The sequence below is a fragment of the Camarhynchus parvulus genome, chromosome 29, assembly GCF_901933205.1.
Source record: "Camarhynchus parvulus chromosome 29, STF_HiC, whole genome shotgun sequence".
Taxonomy (NCBI): Eukaryota; Metazoa; Chordata; class Aves; order Passeriformes; family Thraupidae; genus Camarhynchus; species Camarhynchus parvulus.
In genome coordinates, this window is record NC_044599.1 from 1870382 (window position 1) to 1885597 (window position 15216).

Sequence of the window (15216 nt, forward strand, 5' to 3'; positions counted from 1 at the left end):
CTCCTTTCTTCCCGGCTTTGCCGCATTGCGGAACCGCCCCGCACGCAGGCGGTGCCGCAGCCCCCTCCCCACAGGCAGCGCGCCCCCCCCCCACGGCTGCTCCCCCGCACCCCACGGCTGCTCCCCGCACCCCACGGCTGCTCCCTGCACCCCACGGCTGCTCCCCCCCGGCTGCTCCCCCCCATCCCACGGCTGCTCCCTGCACCCCACGGCTGTCCTACCCCACGGCCCCACCCCACGGCTCTCGACCCCACGGCTGTTCCCTGCACCCCACGGCTGCTCCCCCTGCCCCTCGCAGTGCCCACCCCCATCGGGACCGAGTCTCCCTTTTGTTGTGGCTCCGGGAGGGGGCACCGGGACACCCAGGCTGTGGGAACCCCGGTGCCACCTCCCTGCTTCCTCCCACAGGGAATTTGGTCACCCGCTGTCCCCAAACATCGGGGCTGGAGGGGTTTTCCCTCTGCCCTCCGGGTGGGGCAGGGGTGGGTGCCACCCCTCCGAGGGTCCAGCCCCCTCTGTGCCACCCTGAGCCAGCCGAGGGGCAGAGGGACCCCTCCAGCACAGCACCCCCCCACCCCAGAACTGCCCTGTCTCTCCATCTGAATGAACCTGTCACATCGATGGACGGACAGACAGACAGAGCTGGGTTCTGCGGGGAAAACGGGCTAAAAATAGCAGCAGTCTGTGTCTGGGTTGTCAGCCCCGAGCCACGACAGCTCCTGATGGGGCTGAGACCCTTCGATCCCTGGGGACTGGCACGTCCCAGCCGTGGGGTTCGAGGTCACCAATTTGGGATCCTCAGCAAGGGCCCAGGCTGGGGGAGGCTGGGAATCTCAGCCGTGCCACGGGCAGGAGTCCAGCAGTGGGAAATCAGCCCACGCAGGAGGAGGTGCCAGCTCTGGGAGCCCCCGAGTCTCCCAGCTCTAGTGGGGACAGCCATGGGGACACTGTGCAGACAGGGGTGACCTCGGGGGGGTCCAGGGTCCGTCCCACCCAGTGGCACCGTGGGGGTGGACATGGAAGGGGGAGGAGAGCAACCGTCACCAGGAGCCACCACGTTGCTACCAACAGTCAACAGAGCACAGGAGAATGGAAGCACAGGATGGGGGGGGCTGGGAGCTGTGCCAGACCCCCCCATGCTGGCACTCAGCAGGGCTGGATACTGGGGGGGCTACAGGGATGGTGACATCCATGGCAGGGTGGGCACTGGGGGACCCCAGGGCCTGGATACCCCCCCCCCTTGGCAAGGCAGAGTGGTGGGGGTCCCGAGGATGGTGCCCCACCCTCGGGGTCAGGCACTGGGGGTACCGAGGATGGTTCCCCATGCTCAGGATCAGGGACTGGGGGTCCCAAGGGCAGTGCCCCATCCTTGGGGTCAGGAACAGGGGGTTCCATGTACAGTGGGGTGAAGCAGTGGGGGTCCCGAGGATGGTGCCCCAGCCTTGGGATCAGGAACTGGGGGTCCCAAAGGTGGTGTCCCACACTCGGGGTCAGGCACTGGGGGTCCCAAGGACAGTGGGGTGAAGCAGTGAAGGTCCCAAAGATGGTACCCCACCCTTAGGATCAGGCACTGGGGGTCCCAAGAATGGTGCCCCAACCTCAGGGTCAGCACTGGGGGTCCTGAGGATGGTGGGGTGAAGCACAGAGGGTCCCAAGGATGGTGCCCCACCCTCGGGGTCAGGAACTGGGGGTCCCAAAGGTGGTGCCCCATGCTCAGGGTTAAGATCTGGGGGTCCCAGGGATGGTTCCCCACCCTCAGGGTCAGCACTGGAGGTCCCAAGGATGGTGGGGTGAGGCATTGGGGGTCCCAAGGATGGTTCCCCACCCTTAGGGTCAGGCTCTGGGGGTCCCAAGGACAGTAGGGGTCCCAGGGATGGTGTTCTCACCATGGTAATGAGGCCAGGCAGTGATGAGAACCCAGCCTTGTCTTCTGCCTGCAACCCCCCGCCCACCAGGCCCCAGGATGGATGTTGGGCAAGGGGGATGCGAGGGGGGGTCCCCACCCTGTCTCCTAGCAACCGGTCTCCTAGCAACCCCACCGGTTGCCTGGCAGCAGTCAGTGCAGGACGTGTGGTTGTCCACACCCAAGGAGATGGGAGGGGGCTGGGGGGCACCAGGGGGGCTGCAGCACCCGGTGCCCCTCACCCTACACCCCACATCACCCACCGGGGCTGAGCCCCCCCTGCCCTACGAGGCACCTCCCGCCCTCAGCCCGGGGCAATGGGGTGGGTGGGGTTTAGAGAGTGGTCCCCGAGGCAGGGGGGTGCTGTGAACCCCCCAAAACCCCGGTTTGGGGACACAGTGGGGACACCCTGAGAGGCCCCACACTGGTGTTGAGCACTTGGGATTGTAGGGGAACAAAGGCAGGAGGCATTTCCCATGCAGGGAGGGACCCACAGTGGGGTCAGGGCTGGGGGCTGAGCTGTTTTGGGGTCAGGGTGCCCCAAAATAACCATTTGCAATGGGGCCCAGCCTGGTGGGAGCCAAATCTCCTGGTTTTTGTCTACTCAGCAAAGCCGGGGCCACCTGCTCCTTTGTTCTGGTGGGCGATGCCCAAATCCCATCCCCTCTTTGTTTGCAGCTCTGCAGCCCCAGCAGCACCCCAAAAACAGGTGCCCCAGGGGCATGGGGCTGGCAGTGGGGACACGGGGATGGTGTGGGGACACGGGGATGGTTGTGGGGACAACAGGGACATGAGAACTTTGGATCTGCCCAGAAATCTGCATAATGTGGGAAACACCAGGAAAAAAACCCCAGGGATTTCTCAGCAGGGGGAGCAGGGGGGGCATCCTGGCAGCTCCACCTGCAGCAGCTGGGGATGTGGGGATGGTGTGGGGTCCTCTGCAGGGACTGAGCCCCCCCAGCACCTCCTGGCTCGGGGAGACGACCCCAAACCTCTGTGAGCTTTGCAAGAACAAACCGGGCAGGGGAAACCCCCTCCCCAGGAGTGGGAAACCGCAGGGCTGTGGTGCTGGTGGCTCGGGGTGGGGCTGCAGCAGATGGAGGGTGGCCAGGGGACGCGTGTCCCAGTGTCCCAGCTGTGTCCCCACCACCAGCTGCCGCACAGCAGCTGCTGCTCTGCCCGAGCCCCCCAGCCCTAAACTGCCCTGGGGGCTTTTGTCCGCTGTGTCCTCCCGCTGTCCCTCACCCCCTCCCGGCCCTGCTCGTCCCCAGCTGCCCGGGGGATGGCTCTTTGTCCCCCGGCTGGGCCCCGCGGCGCTGGTTCCCACTGCCCGAGCAGACAAAGAGGCGCTGGAAGGGCTGGGCACGGCGGGGAAAGGGCCGGCACGGGCACGGGGCCATGGCAGGGACACGGCTGAGAACCAGGGCACTGTGGCACGGCCAGGGATGGGGACAGTGCCCCCGGGCATGGGCACAGGGGTGAGAACAGTGTCACTGAGGATGGGGACCAGGGCGTGGCTGGCTGGCAGTGGGGGTCAGAGCGTGACAAGGGATGGGAACAACGGGGACAGGGAGCAGGGTGTGGCCGGGGATAACCGGGAGCTCGGGGGAGGGCTGCACCACCGGGGATGGGGAGCAGGGCGTGGTCCTACCCCGTGTCCCGGGAGCCCCGGGACCACGAGACCCATTCCGGGCAGTGGGAGAGAACGGGAACGGGAAGAACAGGGGAAAAGGGGCCGTGGGGGGATGGGGACCGTGGGATGGGGACCCGAGCGTGACCGCTGGCTCAGCCCAAGCCCGGGGACCGGGGCGTGGCAGGGACGGTGCCAAGGACACAGCCGGGGCCCCTCCGGCGGCGGGCGGGCGGGAGGCGGCGGCGGGGCCGGGCCGTGGCCGCCGCAGCCCCCGGGCCCCCCCTCCCGCACCGCCCGGCCTTTGTCTGCGGCTGCGGGGGGGCATTACCTCATTCCGGGCCACCAATGGGCGCCGCTGCCGCCCCCCGGCCCCGCCGCCCGCCCCGCCCCGCCGCCGCTATAAAGCCCCGCAGCGAGCCCCGCGCTCCGCCGCGCCTCTTACATCGACCGCCTCAGCGTCGGGCTGTGAGACCGCCCCGGACCGACCGCCGCCATGGTGAGGGGGTGCGGGGGGGTCGGGACTTTGTCTCTATTCCCACGATCCCTGTTCCCTCGGTTCCCTTGTCCCCCCATTCCTGCCGGCCCCATCCCTTCCACCCCCGGCCCCGTGGTTTTCCCCGGTGACAATCCCCACCCTCCCATCGTAGTCTCCGGTTTTCATCCCCCATCCCGGCCCCCGTCTCGCCGTTTTCTCTCGTTCCCAACCCCCCCGATTTCCATTCCCAAGGGCTTCTCGTCCGCCCTTCCCGGGATGAGCTCTCGGCGCCGGGACTCCTCCCGCACCGGGCGTGGCTCCCGTTACACCGAGTAAAATGTGTCGCCCGGGACCCAGCCCCGAGTGTGCCTCCGGTTAAATGGGCCTGGAAGGCTCTTCCTGCCTCCCCCGGGACCGAGCCCCGAGCCCGCAGCGGGCGTGGCTCCCGTTAAACCGGGCAGGATGGGACCTCTGGGATTTAGGACTAAGCTTCCATAGGGCGTGGCTCCCGTTAAACCGGGCAGGATGAGACCCCCGGGACTCGGCACTGAGCTTCCATAGGGCGTGGCTCCCGTTAAACCGGGCAGGATGGATCCCTGGCGCTGATCCACGGTACCGCACCGGGCGTGGTTCCCATTAAACCGGGCAAGATGAGACCCCCGGGACCGAGCCCCGAGCCTGCACTGGGCGTGGCTCCCGTTAAACCGGGCAGGATGGGACCCCGAGACGTGGTTAAACCCATCAGGATGGCTCCCCGGTACCAAACCCCGAGCCCGAACCTACGTGGCTCTCGTTAAACCGGGCAGGATGGGTCCCCGGAGCTAAACCCGTACTGGGCGTGGCACCGGATGAAAGGGGCAGAATCGGGACTCCATCTTTCGGTACCGAGCCATCGTCCGTCCCTGGGCGTGGTTCCCGTTAAACCGGGCAGGACAGACTCCCTTTTACCCCCCAAGCCCCGGCGCTGAGCCCTCAGCCTGCGCTGGGCGTGGCCCCGGTATAAAGAGAGAAAAGTGTCCCCGGTGCGGGGTGGGGTGGGCAGGGCGGAATGGGCCCCCCCAGTGCTGAGCTCCCCATCCCGCACCAGAAATCGAAGCACGGCAGGATGGGAGCCCCCCAGTCCCGCACTGGGCGTGGCATTGCTTCGACTGGCACCCGGGTGGGCAGGAGGAGCGCACGGTGCTGATCCACCCTGGGGCTTTGCTGGGTCTCATCAGGGCAGGGTGGGGCAGGATGGCAACCCCGGGGCTCCCTGTCTCACCCTGGGCGCAGCCCCAGTCCCTCAGGGCAGGATGAGCCGCAAGTGCTGAGCTCGCCATCCCCCACAGGCGGGGTGGCAGCAGTGATGGGCACAGGACAGGATGGGACCCCTGCACTGGGTGCACCCCCAGACCCAGAACAATGGGTGTGTCCAGGCAGGATCCGACCCCATCCAGCCATGGGAAGAGATCCCTCCCAGCTCAGTGACAGTGCTGGGCTGGTGCCAAAGCTGGGGAGGGGGACAAAAGGGGTGACCCAGTGGCGTGTGCCCCCACAGCGCGAGTGCATCTCCATCCACGTGGGCCAAGCGGGCGTGCAGATCGGCAATGCGTGCTGGGAGCTGTACTGCCTGGAGCACGGCATCCAGCCCGACGGGCAGATGCCCAGCGACAAGACCATCGGCGGGGGGGACGACTCCTTCAACACCTTCTTCAGCGAGACGGGCGCCGGCAAGCACGTGCCCCGGGCCGTGTTCGTGGACCTGGAGCCCACGGTGATCGGTGAGCGCGGGGGGGCGGCGGGCGGGGGCGCTGGCGGCGGGCGCTGGCTGCTAACGGGGCCCGGGGCTGTCCCCGCAGACGAGGTGCGCACGGGCACGTACCGGCAGCTCTTCCACCCCGAGCAGCTGATCACGGGCAAGGAGGATGCGGCCAACAACTACGCGCGCGGGCACTACACCATCGGCAAGGAGATCATCGACCTGGTGCTCGACCGCATCCGCAAGCTGGTGAGCGGCACTTGGGGGGTGCAGGTGGCGGGCGAGGACAAAGCCTCCATTCTGTCTCGCTCTCCCTTCCAGACTCGCTGGGTTGGGTTTAGATTTAATTTATTAATTAATGTTAATCCTGTTGTGCAGTGGCTGCCATTGGCCGGCAGCGGGACGCGGCGCAGCTGGAGCTGGAGCGGCTCCACAGCGCCGCAGCCCCCGGGCGCTGCCGGTGCTGAGCTCGGCAATTCCCTCTTTGTTCCCACTCGGCTCCTGACGTGGCCGAGTCCAGCTGCGTGTGCTGGGGACGGGCAGCCCCAAACCGGTCCCTTCCAGAGTCATGTGGCCGTGACAGTTCACGGTCAAACTTGTCCCCGCTCTGCTGCTGAGCCAGTGGCAATTCTGCCCTTTGAGGTGCCCCTGGGCACTGCCTCACCCCAGAGGCCAAGCAGCTTGGGTGATTCACTGTGAGTCAGTGGGTAAAACATGGAGTCAGTGCCACCCCGTCCCCCATCCTGCTGGCTCTGGCTCTGCTGCTGGAAAGCCCCCAAATGTCCTTGCGAGGCCGTGGAGAGGAAGGAGTAATTTCTGCTGCCTGCAGTAAACGTGCCCCTCCTTGTCTCTACAGAGTGTCCCCAAATCCCTGCAGGATGGGGTCCCTTTCCCTGGACCTGGTGGGAAGGTCCTGAGATCCTGGGAGGAAAATTTTCCTTCCAGGGCAAGTCAGTAACAAATGAAGTTCAGAATTCCTGACAGTTTGGTCTTGTTTTCCCCTTCCCACCTGGCAGGCTGACCAGTGCACAGGGCTGCAGGGCTTCCTGGTGTTCCACAGCTTTGGCGGTGGCACCGGCTCTGGCTTCACCTCCCTGCTCATGGAGCGCCTCTCTGTCGACTACGGCAAGAAGTCCAAGCTGGAGTTCTCCATCTACCCAGCCCCGCAGGTGTCCACAGCCGTGGTGGAGCCCTACAACTCCATCCTGACCACCCACACCACCCTGGAGCACTCCGACTGCGCCTTCATGGTGGACAACGAGGCCATCTACGACATCTGCCGCCGCAACCTGGACATCGAGCGCCCAACCTACACCAACCTCAACAGGTTGATAGGCCAGATTGTGTCGTCCATCACGGCCTCTCTGCGCTTCGATGGAGCCCTGAACGTCGACCTGACAGAATTCCAGACCAACCTGGTGCCCTACCCCCGCATCCACTTCCCTCTGGCCACCTACGCCCCGGTTATCTCTGCTGAGAAGGCTTATCACGAGCAGCTCTCTGTGGCTGAGATCACCAATGCCTGCTTTGAGCCGGCCAACCAGATGGTCAAGTGTGACCCTCGGCACGGCAAGTACATGGCGTGCTGCCTGCTGTACCGCGGGGACGTGGTGCCCAAGGATGTCAACGCCGCCATCGCCACCATCAAGACCAAGCGCACCATCCAGTTTGTGGACTGGTGCCCCACTGGTTTCAAGGTGGGCATCAACTACCAACCACCCACGGTGGTGCCCGGGGGCGACCTGGCCAAGGTGCAGAGGGCTGTGTGCATGCTGAGCAACACCACGGCCATCGCCGAGGCCTGGGCCCGCCTGGACCACAAGTTTGACCTGATGTACGCCAAGAGGGCCTTTGTGCACTGGTACGTGGGGGAGGGCATGGAGGAGGGCGAGTTCTCGGAGGCCCGTGAGGATATGGCAGCCCTGGAGAAGGATTATGAGGAGGTGGGGGTGGATTCTGTGGAAGGGGAGGGAGAGGAGGAAGGGGAGGAATACTAAACTCACAAGGGTGCTGCTGGAACAGGGAACATAAATTAGTTGAAGACCCCGCGGGGTCTGTAGCAGTGTGTGCGCCGCGCTCTGTCCTGTCAATGGTCTGTGCTTCAATGGAAAAAAGTCTGTGACGGACTCACCCGTCCTCTCCTGTGGGTCTGAATAAAAAGCATTCCCTGTCTTACCCTGCCTCTGGTGTCTTCACTCCCCGTGGCAACGTCCCTGCCTGGCTTTGACACTGTCCCCACCAGCACATGACACGGTCCTGCAGTCCCTGTCTGCACCCAGGGTCTCCACCCTGTCCCTGAGCGTGTGCTGGGGTTGTGGTGAGTTCAGCACCCTGCCAACCCCCCAAACTGGTCCTCCCAAACCCATGCTCCTTCCTCATCCTGATGGGCTCGGTGTTGTACCCCCACCCCAAGGGCTGGGGAAGTGGAGAGGGTTGGATTTTTTAGTACTAGGAATCAAGTGAGTACATTGGGGTTTCAACTGCTCTGGGTGGGCTGGAGATGCCTGAATCTCCCCTGTTGAACAGAAATCTTTGGTGTCTCTGCTACCTCCTCTGCCTGGGCAGGGGTGGGGCTGCATTGCCCTGGGGATGGGGAGGGGAAGCTCTGCCCACCACGGGTGGGACTGCTGGGCATGAGGGTTCCCTTCATCCAGTCAATGTATTCTTCAGTTCCTCTGGCTCTTTCAGGGATGAGGAATTGGCCCTGTTGGTCCCAGCCACTGAAGGGGAGGGGGAAATGTCATTTCAGCCCCCTGGAATGGGGGGAGCCTCTTCACCCTCCCTTTCCTCTCCTTTCACCCTGTCCCTCACGGCTCCACACAGGGATAAATAATGAAGGGGAAGCTGAATGCAGAGTGAAACTTGAGAGGCTGATGCAGCTGGGAGGGGGGGGGGACCCCTGGGACCCTCATTTGTGAGCTGCACCCCACCCTCTTCTGCACTTAGCTCAGGCTAAGCCTTGATGAGCAGCACCAGGGCCAAGCTCCTCGAGTCCAGCAGCTCCCAGGAATTTGTGTTGTCAAACCAACTCCTTGATTTTAAGGAACAGCCTTGGGAAGTTAATTTTTTTCTGAAGGACAACGCAAGTGTGACAACATGTTTGTTATCGAGCTTTCAAAGGAAGATACAAATTGTAGCCAGGATAGAAAATTAGGAGAACTGAAAAGCCAACACTTGCAGTGTTAAAACCGGCAAGTCCTGGGTTCACCTGGAGAACTCTCAAGGATGGTGAACTCATAAATTTGGGATTCTTGGAGGGTGAACAGAGCTTGGCCTGATCCCCCAGAATTGAGCCCCCCTTGGCCTGCTGAGAAGACACAAAGGCACTGATGGCAATACTGAACTCAAGGTGGATTTTTTACAGGTATTTTTTACACCTGCACATGCTCTTCAGGTATGTGTGTGTGCAAGGGTGAATTTTCTGTAGCAGATATCTGAGGAATGTTGCTCTCAGATTCCTTCTTAAGTGCTTTAGATTCATAAATAAAATAGGCCTGTGTGTTACTGTTGTGCCTATAGTAAATTTTATATGAGTCTGTTGATAAATTATTTAAATTAAGCTCTGAGTTAAGTGCTCTTTAGGCTTAAACTGTTGGTCAAGCCCAGGGCTCAGTTTGACGATGGGGTAGGGGGTCACTCTGCCCACTCTGACTCAGTGGGACGATCTCAATTATTATTCCATTTTATCATTCTTTTCCTATCCCCAGTTCATTTTTAGTTCAATCTACTTTCACACTGATCAATTTTAAATTTCAGCCCCGTTTTCCTCTGTCGGCTTTCACTACTGAGTCACCGAGGGAAGTCACCGGTGGATTCTGTCCCGCTTTCACTTTAACATTAAACCTGCTTTTGCTCGTTTCTTGAGCGACCCAAAACACTTCCTAACACCATTCCAGAGCTGACGTGATGCGCGGGGAATTCATGGCGAGGTGGATGTGTGTAACAAACCCCTCCCTCCACAAAACACCCATTCCACAAACAGAACGGGCACCCAGCACTTCCAGCACCACCCGCCCCCCAAATTCCACCCGGGACCCCCAAACTGAGAGCGGGGTGGGAGCAGCTTGAAGGGGGCGTGGGGGGACAGCCGGTTCTTTCCCGGTGGGACCGGAACGGCCATGCGGACACGCGGCCAGCGAGGCAAATGGCGGGGAAGCCACGTCAGCGCTGCAATGCAGCTGCGGCGGATGCTGCAGCCGAGCCAGCCCCGGTTGTCGGGCTCGGCTGCCCGGTGGCCCCGGTGTGCGGCGGCTCCGGTGCGGCGGGAGGGGATGCGGAGCCCCCTCTCTTCCCCCCCCCCTCGCCAATCCAGCAGCGTGTGCTGCCGAAGTGGCCGCTGGGTTTTCCGCAAAGCTCTTGGCAAAACAGGAAAGGGATTATTGGGTGCAAATAGCTCCGGGGATTAGGTGGGGGCTGGGGATGGCGCCCCCCCCCATCTCCCCGGTGCTCTCCGTAGCACGGAGCTGCTCCATGTTGGGGGGCACAGTGAGACACCCCCCGTTTTATACACTCACGGTGGTGCTGCCGACCTGGCTGAGACAAACCCCACCCTGAAAAACGGGGTCCATCCTCCCCCCCACGCCCCCCCCCAGTGTGCGAACCCCGCTGGGGGAGCCCGAACCCCCCCATGGCGGTGGGACCCAGGGGTACAGACGGGCTGGGAGGGGCCGGGGGGTGCAGATGGACTTGGGGGGGGCTGATTAGGCTGCAGATGGTCTGGGAGGGACCCCCGGGGTGCAAATAATCCGGGGTGGGGGGGCGAGCGGTGCAGATGGGGCAGGGATGAGGGGAGGGGGGTCCGCCCGGAGAAGCCGATTAACGACCCGGGGACGGCGGGGAAAGACACCGGGCGCGGCAGCACGTGCGGCCGCCGCTCCCCCCCCCTCCATGTCGCAGTTTTCCTCCGCAGCGGAGCCGCACCGGGAGGGAGGGGCGGCGGAAGAGGGGGGGCGAAACGGGCGGGAACGGCTGTGCCCCCCCCAATCCTGCGCGACAAACGCGTTACCGGGAGGGCAGAGCACCACAGGAGGGTCAGACCCCTCCGTACCCTGCACTCCAAGCCGAGGGGGGGTGGAGGGGGCTGCACCCCACGGCGGGAGGGTCCCCGTCGCTCCCCCCCCCCCAAAAAGCCCCGCAGCGCGGAGGGCGGAGGAGGCGGAGCGCGCCACTCGCCTCAGCCAATCAGCCGTGCTATCGCACTGATGGACGGGTTTTTCAGCCAATAGGAGCGCGGGGCGGGGGCGCTCGGTCCGCCCCCCGGGCCGGTATATAGGGGGGCGCCCGGGGGCGGCGGTAGCTGGTACTTGCGTCGATTCCTTGCTTGTCGGGACGAGTAACCGAGCCGCAGCCATGGTGAGGGGAGGGGGCTGCAAAAACCCGGGGGACGGGCCCGGGGAATGGCGGGGAAAAGGAGGAGCATGGATGGGTCTGAGGGTGCGGGGGATTGGGGGGGACTGGGTGCGGAGGGGAGGTGAGGAGGGGGAAGGAGTGGCGGGGGGGAGGGAAATAAAGCGGAGGGGTAAAAGGGTGGGGGGCACCATGTCGGGAAGTTGGGAGGGGATGGGGGGCACGGATGGCGACGTGGGTGGGCGCAGGAGGGGATGGGGGTGTTGAGCAGAGATGGAGGGTGAGGTCCATGATGGAGAGAGAGTATCTCTTGGTGGGGGGAGGTGTGGGGGGGGTCACGGCGCTCCTGCGGTAGTCGCACGTGGTCTCCGGTACCCCACGGGGGGGCGGGGTCAGCCCGACCGTTACCGTTCCCGCGCGCGGGAAGGCGCGCGGCGGGGGCACAGACCCCGCCCCTCGCCCGGGGCACAGCCCCGCCCACCCCTTCCCCCCTAAATCCAGCCTGGACACCCCCCCCAACCTCACCCTCCCCCAAAACACGAAATTCCCGATTTTCTCCCCACCCATGCCCCTGAGGCTGATTTTGCTCCACGGCTCCTGGGGGGGGTTCATGGGGGTCACCCTCCGGTCCAGACATCCCCCCAACCGCGGGCTCTCCCCGGCCCGGGTGGGAGGAACGCGGGGAGCAGGTGGGGAATGTGCAGGGAGCGGCCGGGAATGTGCGCGACCCTCCTGGGGTGACGCCATCGGCCCATCCCCGCCGTTTCGGGTCAGCTGGTGCAGTCCCTGCCCCGCTGCTGCGCTCAGCTTCCTCTTCCTCCTCCTCCTCCTCCCGACCTCGCCCTGCCCAGGCTGCCTGGCTGGAAAATGTCCTCCCCGGGCGCCATTTGGGAGCAGATGGTGGCAGCTGCGGGGTGGTGGGGACCCCACAGGTGGCTGCTGGCTGTTCCCAAACACCGATGTCACCCCCACAACTCCCTCCTCAGAACCTGGGTGGCCCCAGGGAAGCTCAGCCACTCGTTGGGGTGGCACTAGGGCACAATTGGGGTTTGGGGGTGCTGAGCTTGAGCCCCTGTGAGATCGATCTCTTCATCCCATCGAGGGCAGGGTTGCAGCTCCCGGGAGGGGCAGGATGGGACCCTCGGAGCTGAGCACACTCTGCACTGGAGGAGAGACGTTCCCTGGGATATGGGGGTGTCCCTGTCCCCATAGGAGACCGGGAATAGTGGGGGAGCAGCAATAACCCTGGGGAACCCCAATTCCTGGCTCTGTGGGGTGTGTAGGGTGAAGGGCACCAACTGGTGCAGGGTCTCAGCTCCTGGGGAGAGGGAGCAGGATGGCACCACCAGAGCTGAGCACAGCGGGTGGATCCGAGCAGGATCTGCCCCCATCCAGCCTTGAGGAGGGACCTTTCCCAGCTCAGTGGATGCTGGGGGGGGGGACAGAGGAGGTGACCCAGTGGCGTGTGCCCCACAGCGCGAGTGCATCTCCATCCACGTGGGCCAAGCGGGCGTGCAGATCGGCAATGCGTGCTGGGAGCTGTACTGCCTGGAGCACGGCATCCAGCCCGACGGGCAGATGCCCAGCGACAAGACCATCGGCGGGGGGGACGACTCCTTCAACACCTTCTTCAGCGAGACGGGCGCCGGCAAGCACGTGCCCCGGGCCGTGTTCGTGGACCTGGAGCCCACGGTGATCGGTGAGCGCGCGGGGGGCGGCCGGCGGGCGGGGCGGGCGCTGGCGGCGGGCGCTGGCTGCTAACGGGGCCCGGGGCTGTCCCCGCAGACGAGGTGCGCACGGGCACGTACCGGCAGCTCTTCCACCCCGAGCAGCTGATCACGGGCAAGGAGGATGCGGCCAACAACTACGCGCGCGGGCACTACACCATCGGCAAGGAGATCATCGACCTGGTGCTCGACCGCATCCGCAAGCTGGTGAGCGGCCTGGGGGGGTCTCATGGGGTGGGTTCGTCCCTGCAGGGGATGTGGGGACAAAGGGAAGCTCCAGGTGTGCCTGGGCAGGTCCTTCTCAGCCCATCAGCACTTTGGGGCAGAGAGTTGTGCCAGGAGGGATCAGCCCTGGGTTGTGCCAGGAGGGATCTCCTGCCTTCCTGGTGGGAGCTGCATGACCCCTGTTGTGCCTCCAGGATCTGGATGGATTTGTTGTGAGTCGTGTCCCAGCCTGCAGCACATCCTGGCTCCCTGTGGGGTCTGGATGCTCTAAGTGATCAGGATCAGCCCCTCCCTTTCTGCTTGACCTGAATCCCTTTACTCAGGGCTCTACAACCCCACCAGCACAGGATGTGCACCTTGAGCTTGGCATGTTCCAGGCTGTGATGGGGCTTGTGGGATTCTGTGTCATTTCAATCCCTGGGAAAACCTTATTTCATGCCTTTTTTAAGGTCATGTGAGGTTTCTCCTTGATCTGGATGCTGATCCTGCTTGACCAACTGCTTATGAGCAGCTGTGTCGAGTATTTAACTCTTGCTGGGGCAGCTCTAGTGGATTGCCCCTTCCCTTGAGCAGATTGCCAGGGTCATAGGAGGCAGCAGCTGAAGGGAGGGGGTAGGAAGGGGTCCCTTCTCCTGAGGGCAGGTCTTGCTGGATCACAGGGTGCTGTGGCTGGAAGTGGAATGGGCAGAGGTGCCCCAAAAGTCTGAGATCCTTGTGGGCAATAATGTGTCTTCCTGGGCAAGCCAACAACATCAGTAGCAGCTGAAGTTCAGAATTCCTGACAGTTTGGTCTTGTTTTCCCCTTCCCACCTGGCAGGCTGACCAGTGCACAGGGCTGCAGGGCTTCCTGGTGTTCCACAGCTTTGGCGGTGGCACCGGCTCTGGCTTCACCTCCCTGCTCATGGAGCGCCTCTCTGTCGACTACGGCAAGAAGTCCAAGGGCTCCATCTACCCAGCCCCGCAGGTGTCCACGCGGTGGAGCCCTACAACCCATCCTGACCACCCACACCACCCTGGAGCACTCCGCGCCTTCATGGTGGACAACGAGGCCATCTACGACATCTGCCGCCGCAACCTGGACATCGAGCGCCCAACCTACACCAACCTGAACCGCCTCATTAGCCAGATCGTGTCGTCCATCACGGCCTCTCTGCGCTTCGATGGAGCCCTGAACGTCGACCTGACAGAATTCCAGACCAACCTGGTGCCCTACCCCCGCATCCACTTCCCTCTGGCCACCTATGCCCCGGTTATCTCTGCTGAGAAGGCTTATCACGAGCAGCTCTCTGTGGCTGAGATCACCAACGCCTGCTTTGAGCCGGCCAACCAGATGGTCAAGTGTGACCCTCGGCACGGCAAGTACATGGCGTGCTGCCTGCTGTACCGCGGGGACGTGGTGCCCAAGGATGTCAACGCCGCCATCGCCACCATCAAGACCAAGCGTAGCATCCAGTTTGTGGACTGGTGCCCCACTGGTTTCAAGGTGGGCATCAACTACCAACCACCCACGGTGGTGCCCGGGGGCGACCTGGCCAAGGTGCAGAGGGCTGTGTGCATGCTGAGCAACACCACGGCCATCGCCGAGGCCTGGGCCCGCCTGGACCACAAGTTTGACCTGATGTACGCCAAGAGGGCCTTTGTGCACTGGTACGTGGGGGAGGGCATGGAGGAGGGCGAGTTCTCGGAGGCCCGTGAGGATATGGCAGCCCTGGAGAAGGATTATGAGGAGGTGGGGGTGGATTCTGTGGAAGGAGAGGGAGAGGAGGAAGGGGAGGAATACTAAACGCCGGGTTCCTTCTGTCGCTGTCGCATGTCCACGAAATGTCTGCTTCAAACACTTGAGCTTCCTTGTGCACTGCGTGGGGTTCAGCCCCGTGGGCTCGGCCAGGGATGTGCTGCCCTGTCGGATGTGATCATGCAGATTTTCCATGTGTCTGTACCGTGTCTGTGAATAAAAGGCTTTAAGAGAAGCTACACTGTGTCGGATACAAACCCTCTGTGTTATTGCCTGCTCTCACCCAGGCCGGCTGGCCCCATCCCATGGGAACAGACTGTCCCTATTGTCTGTGCCCAGTGAGGCAGCTGGCATGGTACCGCTGTTACCCGAGCTGCCCGGCAGAGCTGGGGGGGTGACGCCCCCACATTGCTGGGTTCCACAGGGTGGGGCCT

At 63.5% G+C, this 15216-nt stretch overlaps 1 protein-coding gene and 1 pseudogene across 2 annotated transcripts; both read left to right on the forward strand.

Moving 5' to 3' along the window:
* Nucleotides 1-3901: 3901 nt before the first annotated feature.
* Nucleotides 3902-7924, forward strand: LOC115914513 (tubulin alpha-1A chain). Its single transcript, XM_030967059.1, has 4 exons — nucleotides 3902-4032; nucleotides 5549-5771; nucleotides 5850-5998; nucleotides 6766-7924. Exons 1-4 carry the CDS (start codon nucleotides 4030-4032, stop codon nucleotides 7744-7746), a joined length of 1356 nt encoding a protein of 451 aa, XP_030822919.1. The 5' UTR covers nucleotides 3902-4029; the 3' UTR covers nucleotides 7747-7924.
* Nucleotides 7925-10997: 3073 nt separating this feature from the next.
* On the forward strand, nucleotides 10998-15030 carry LOC115914514 (annotated as a pseudogene). The gene is made up of 4 exons (XR_004061429.1): nucleotides 10998-11101; nucleotides 12572-12794; nucleotides 12881-13029; nucleotides 13865-15030. The product of XR_004061429.1 is annotated as a tubulin alpha-1B chain-like (transcript).
* The last annotated feature ends 186 nt before the right edge of the window (nucleotides 15031-15216 follow it).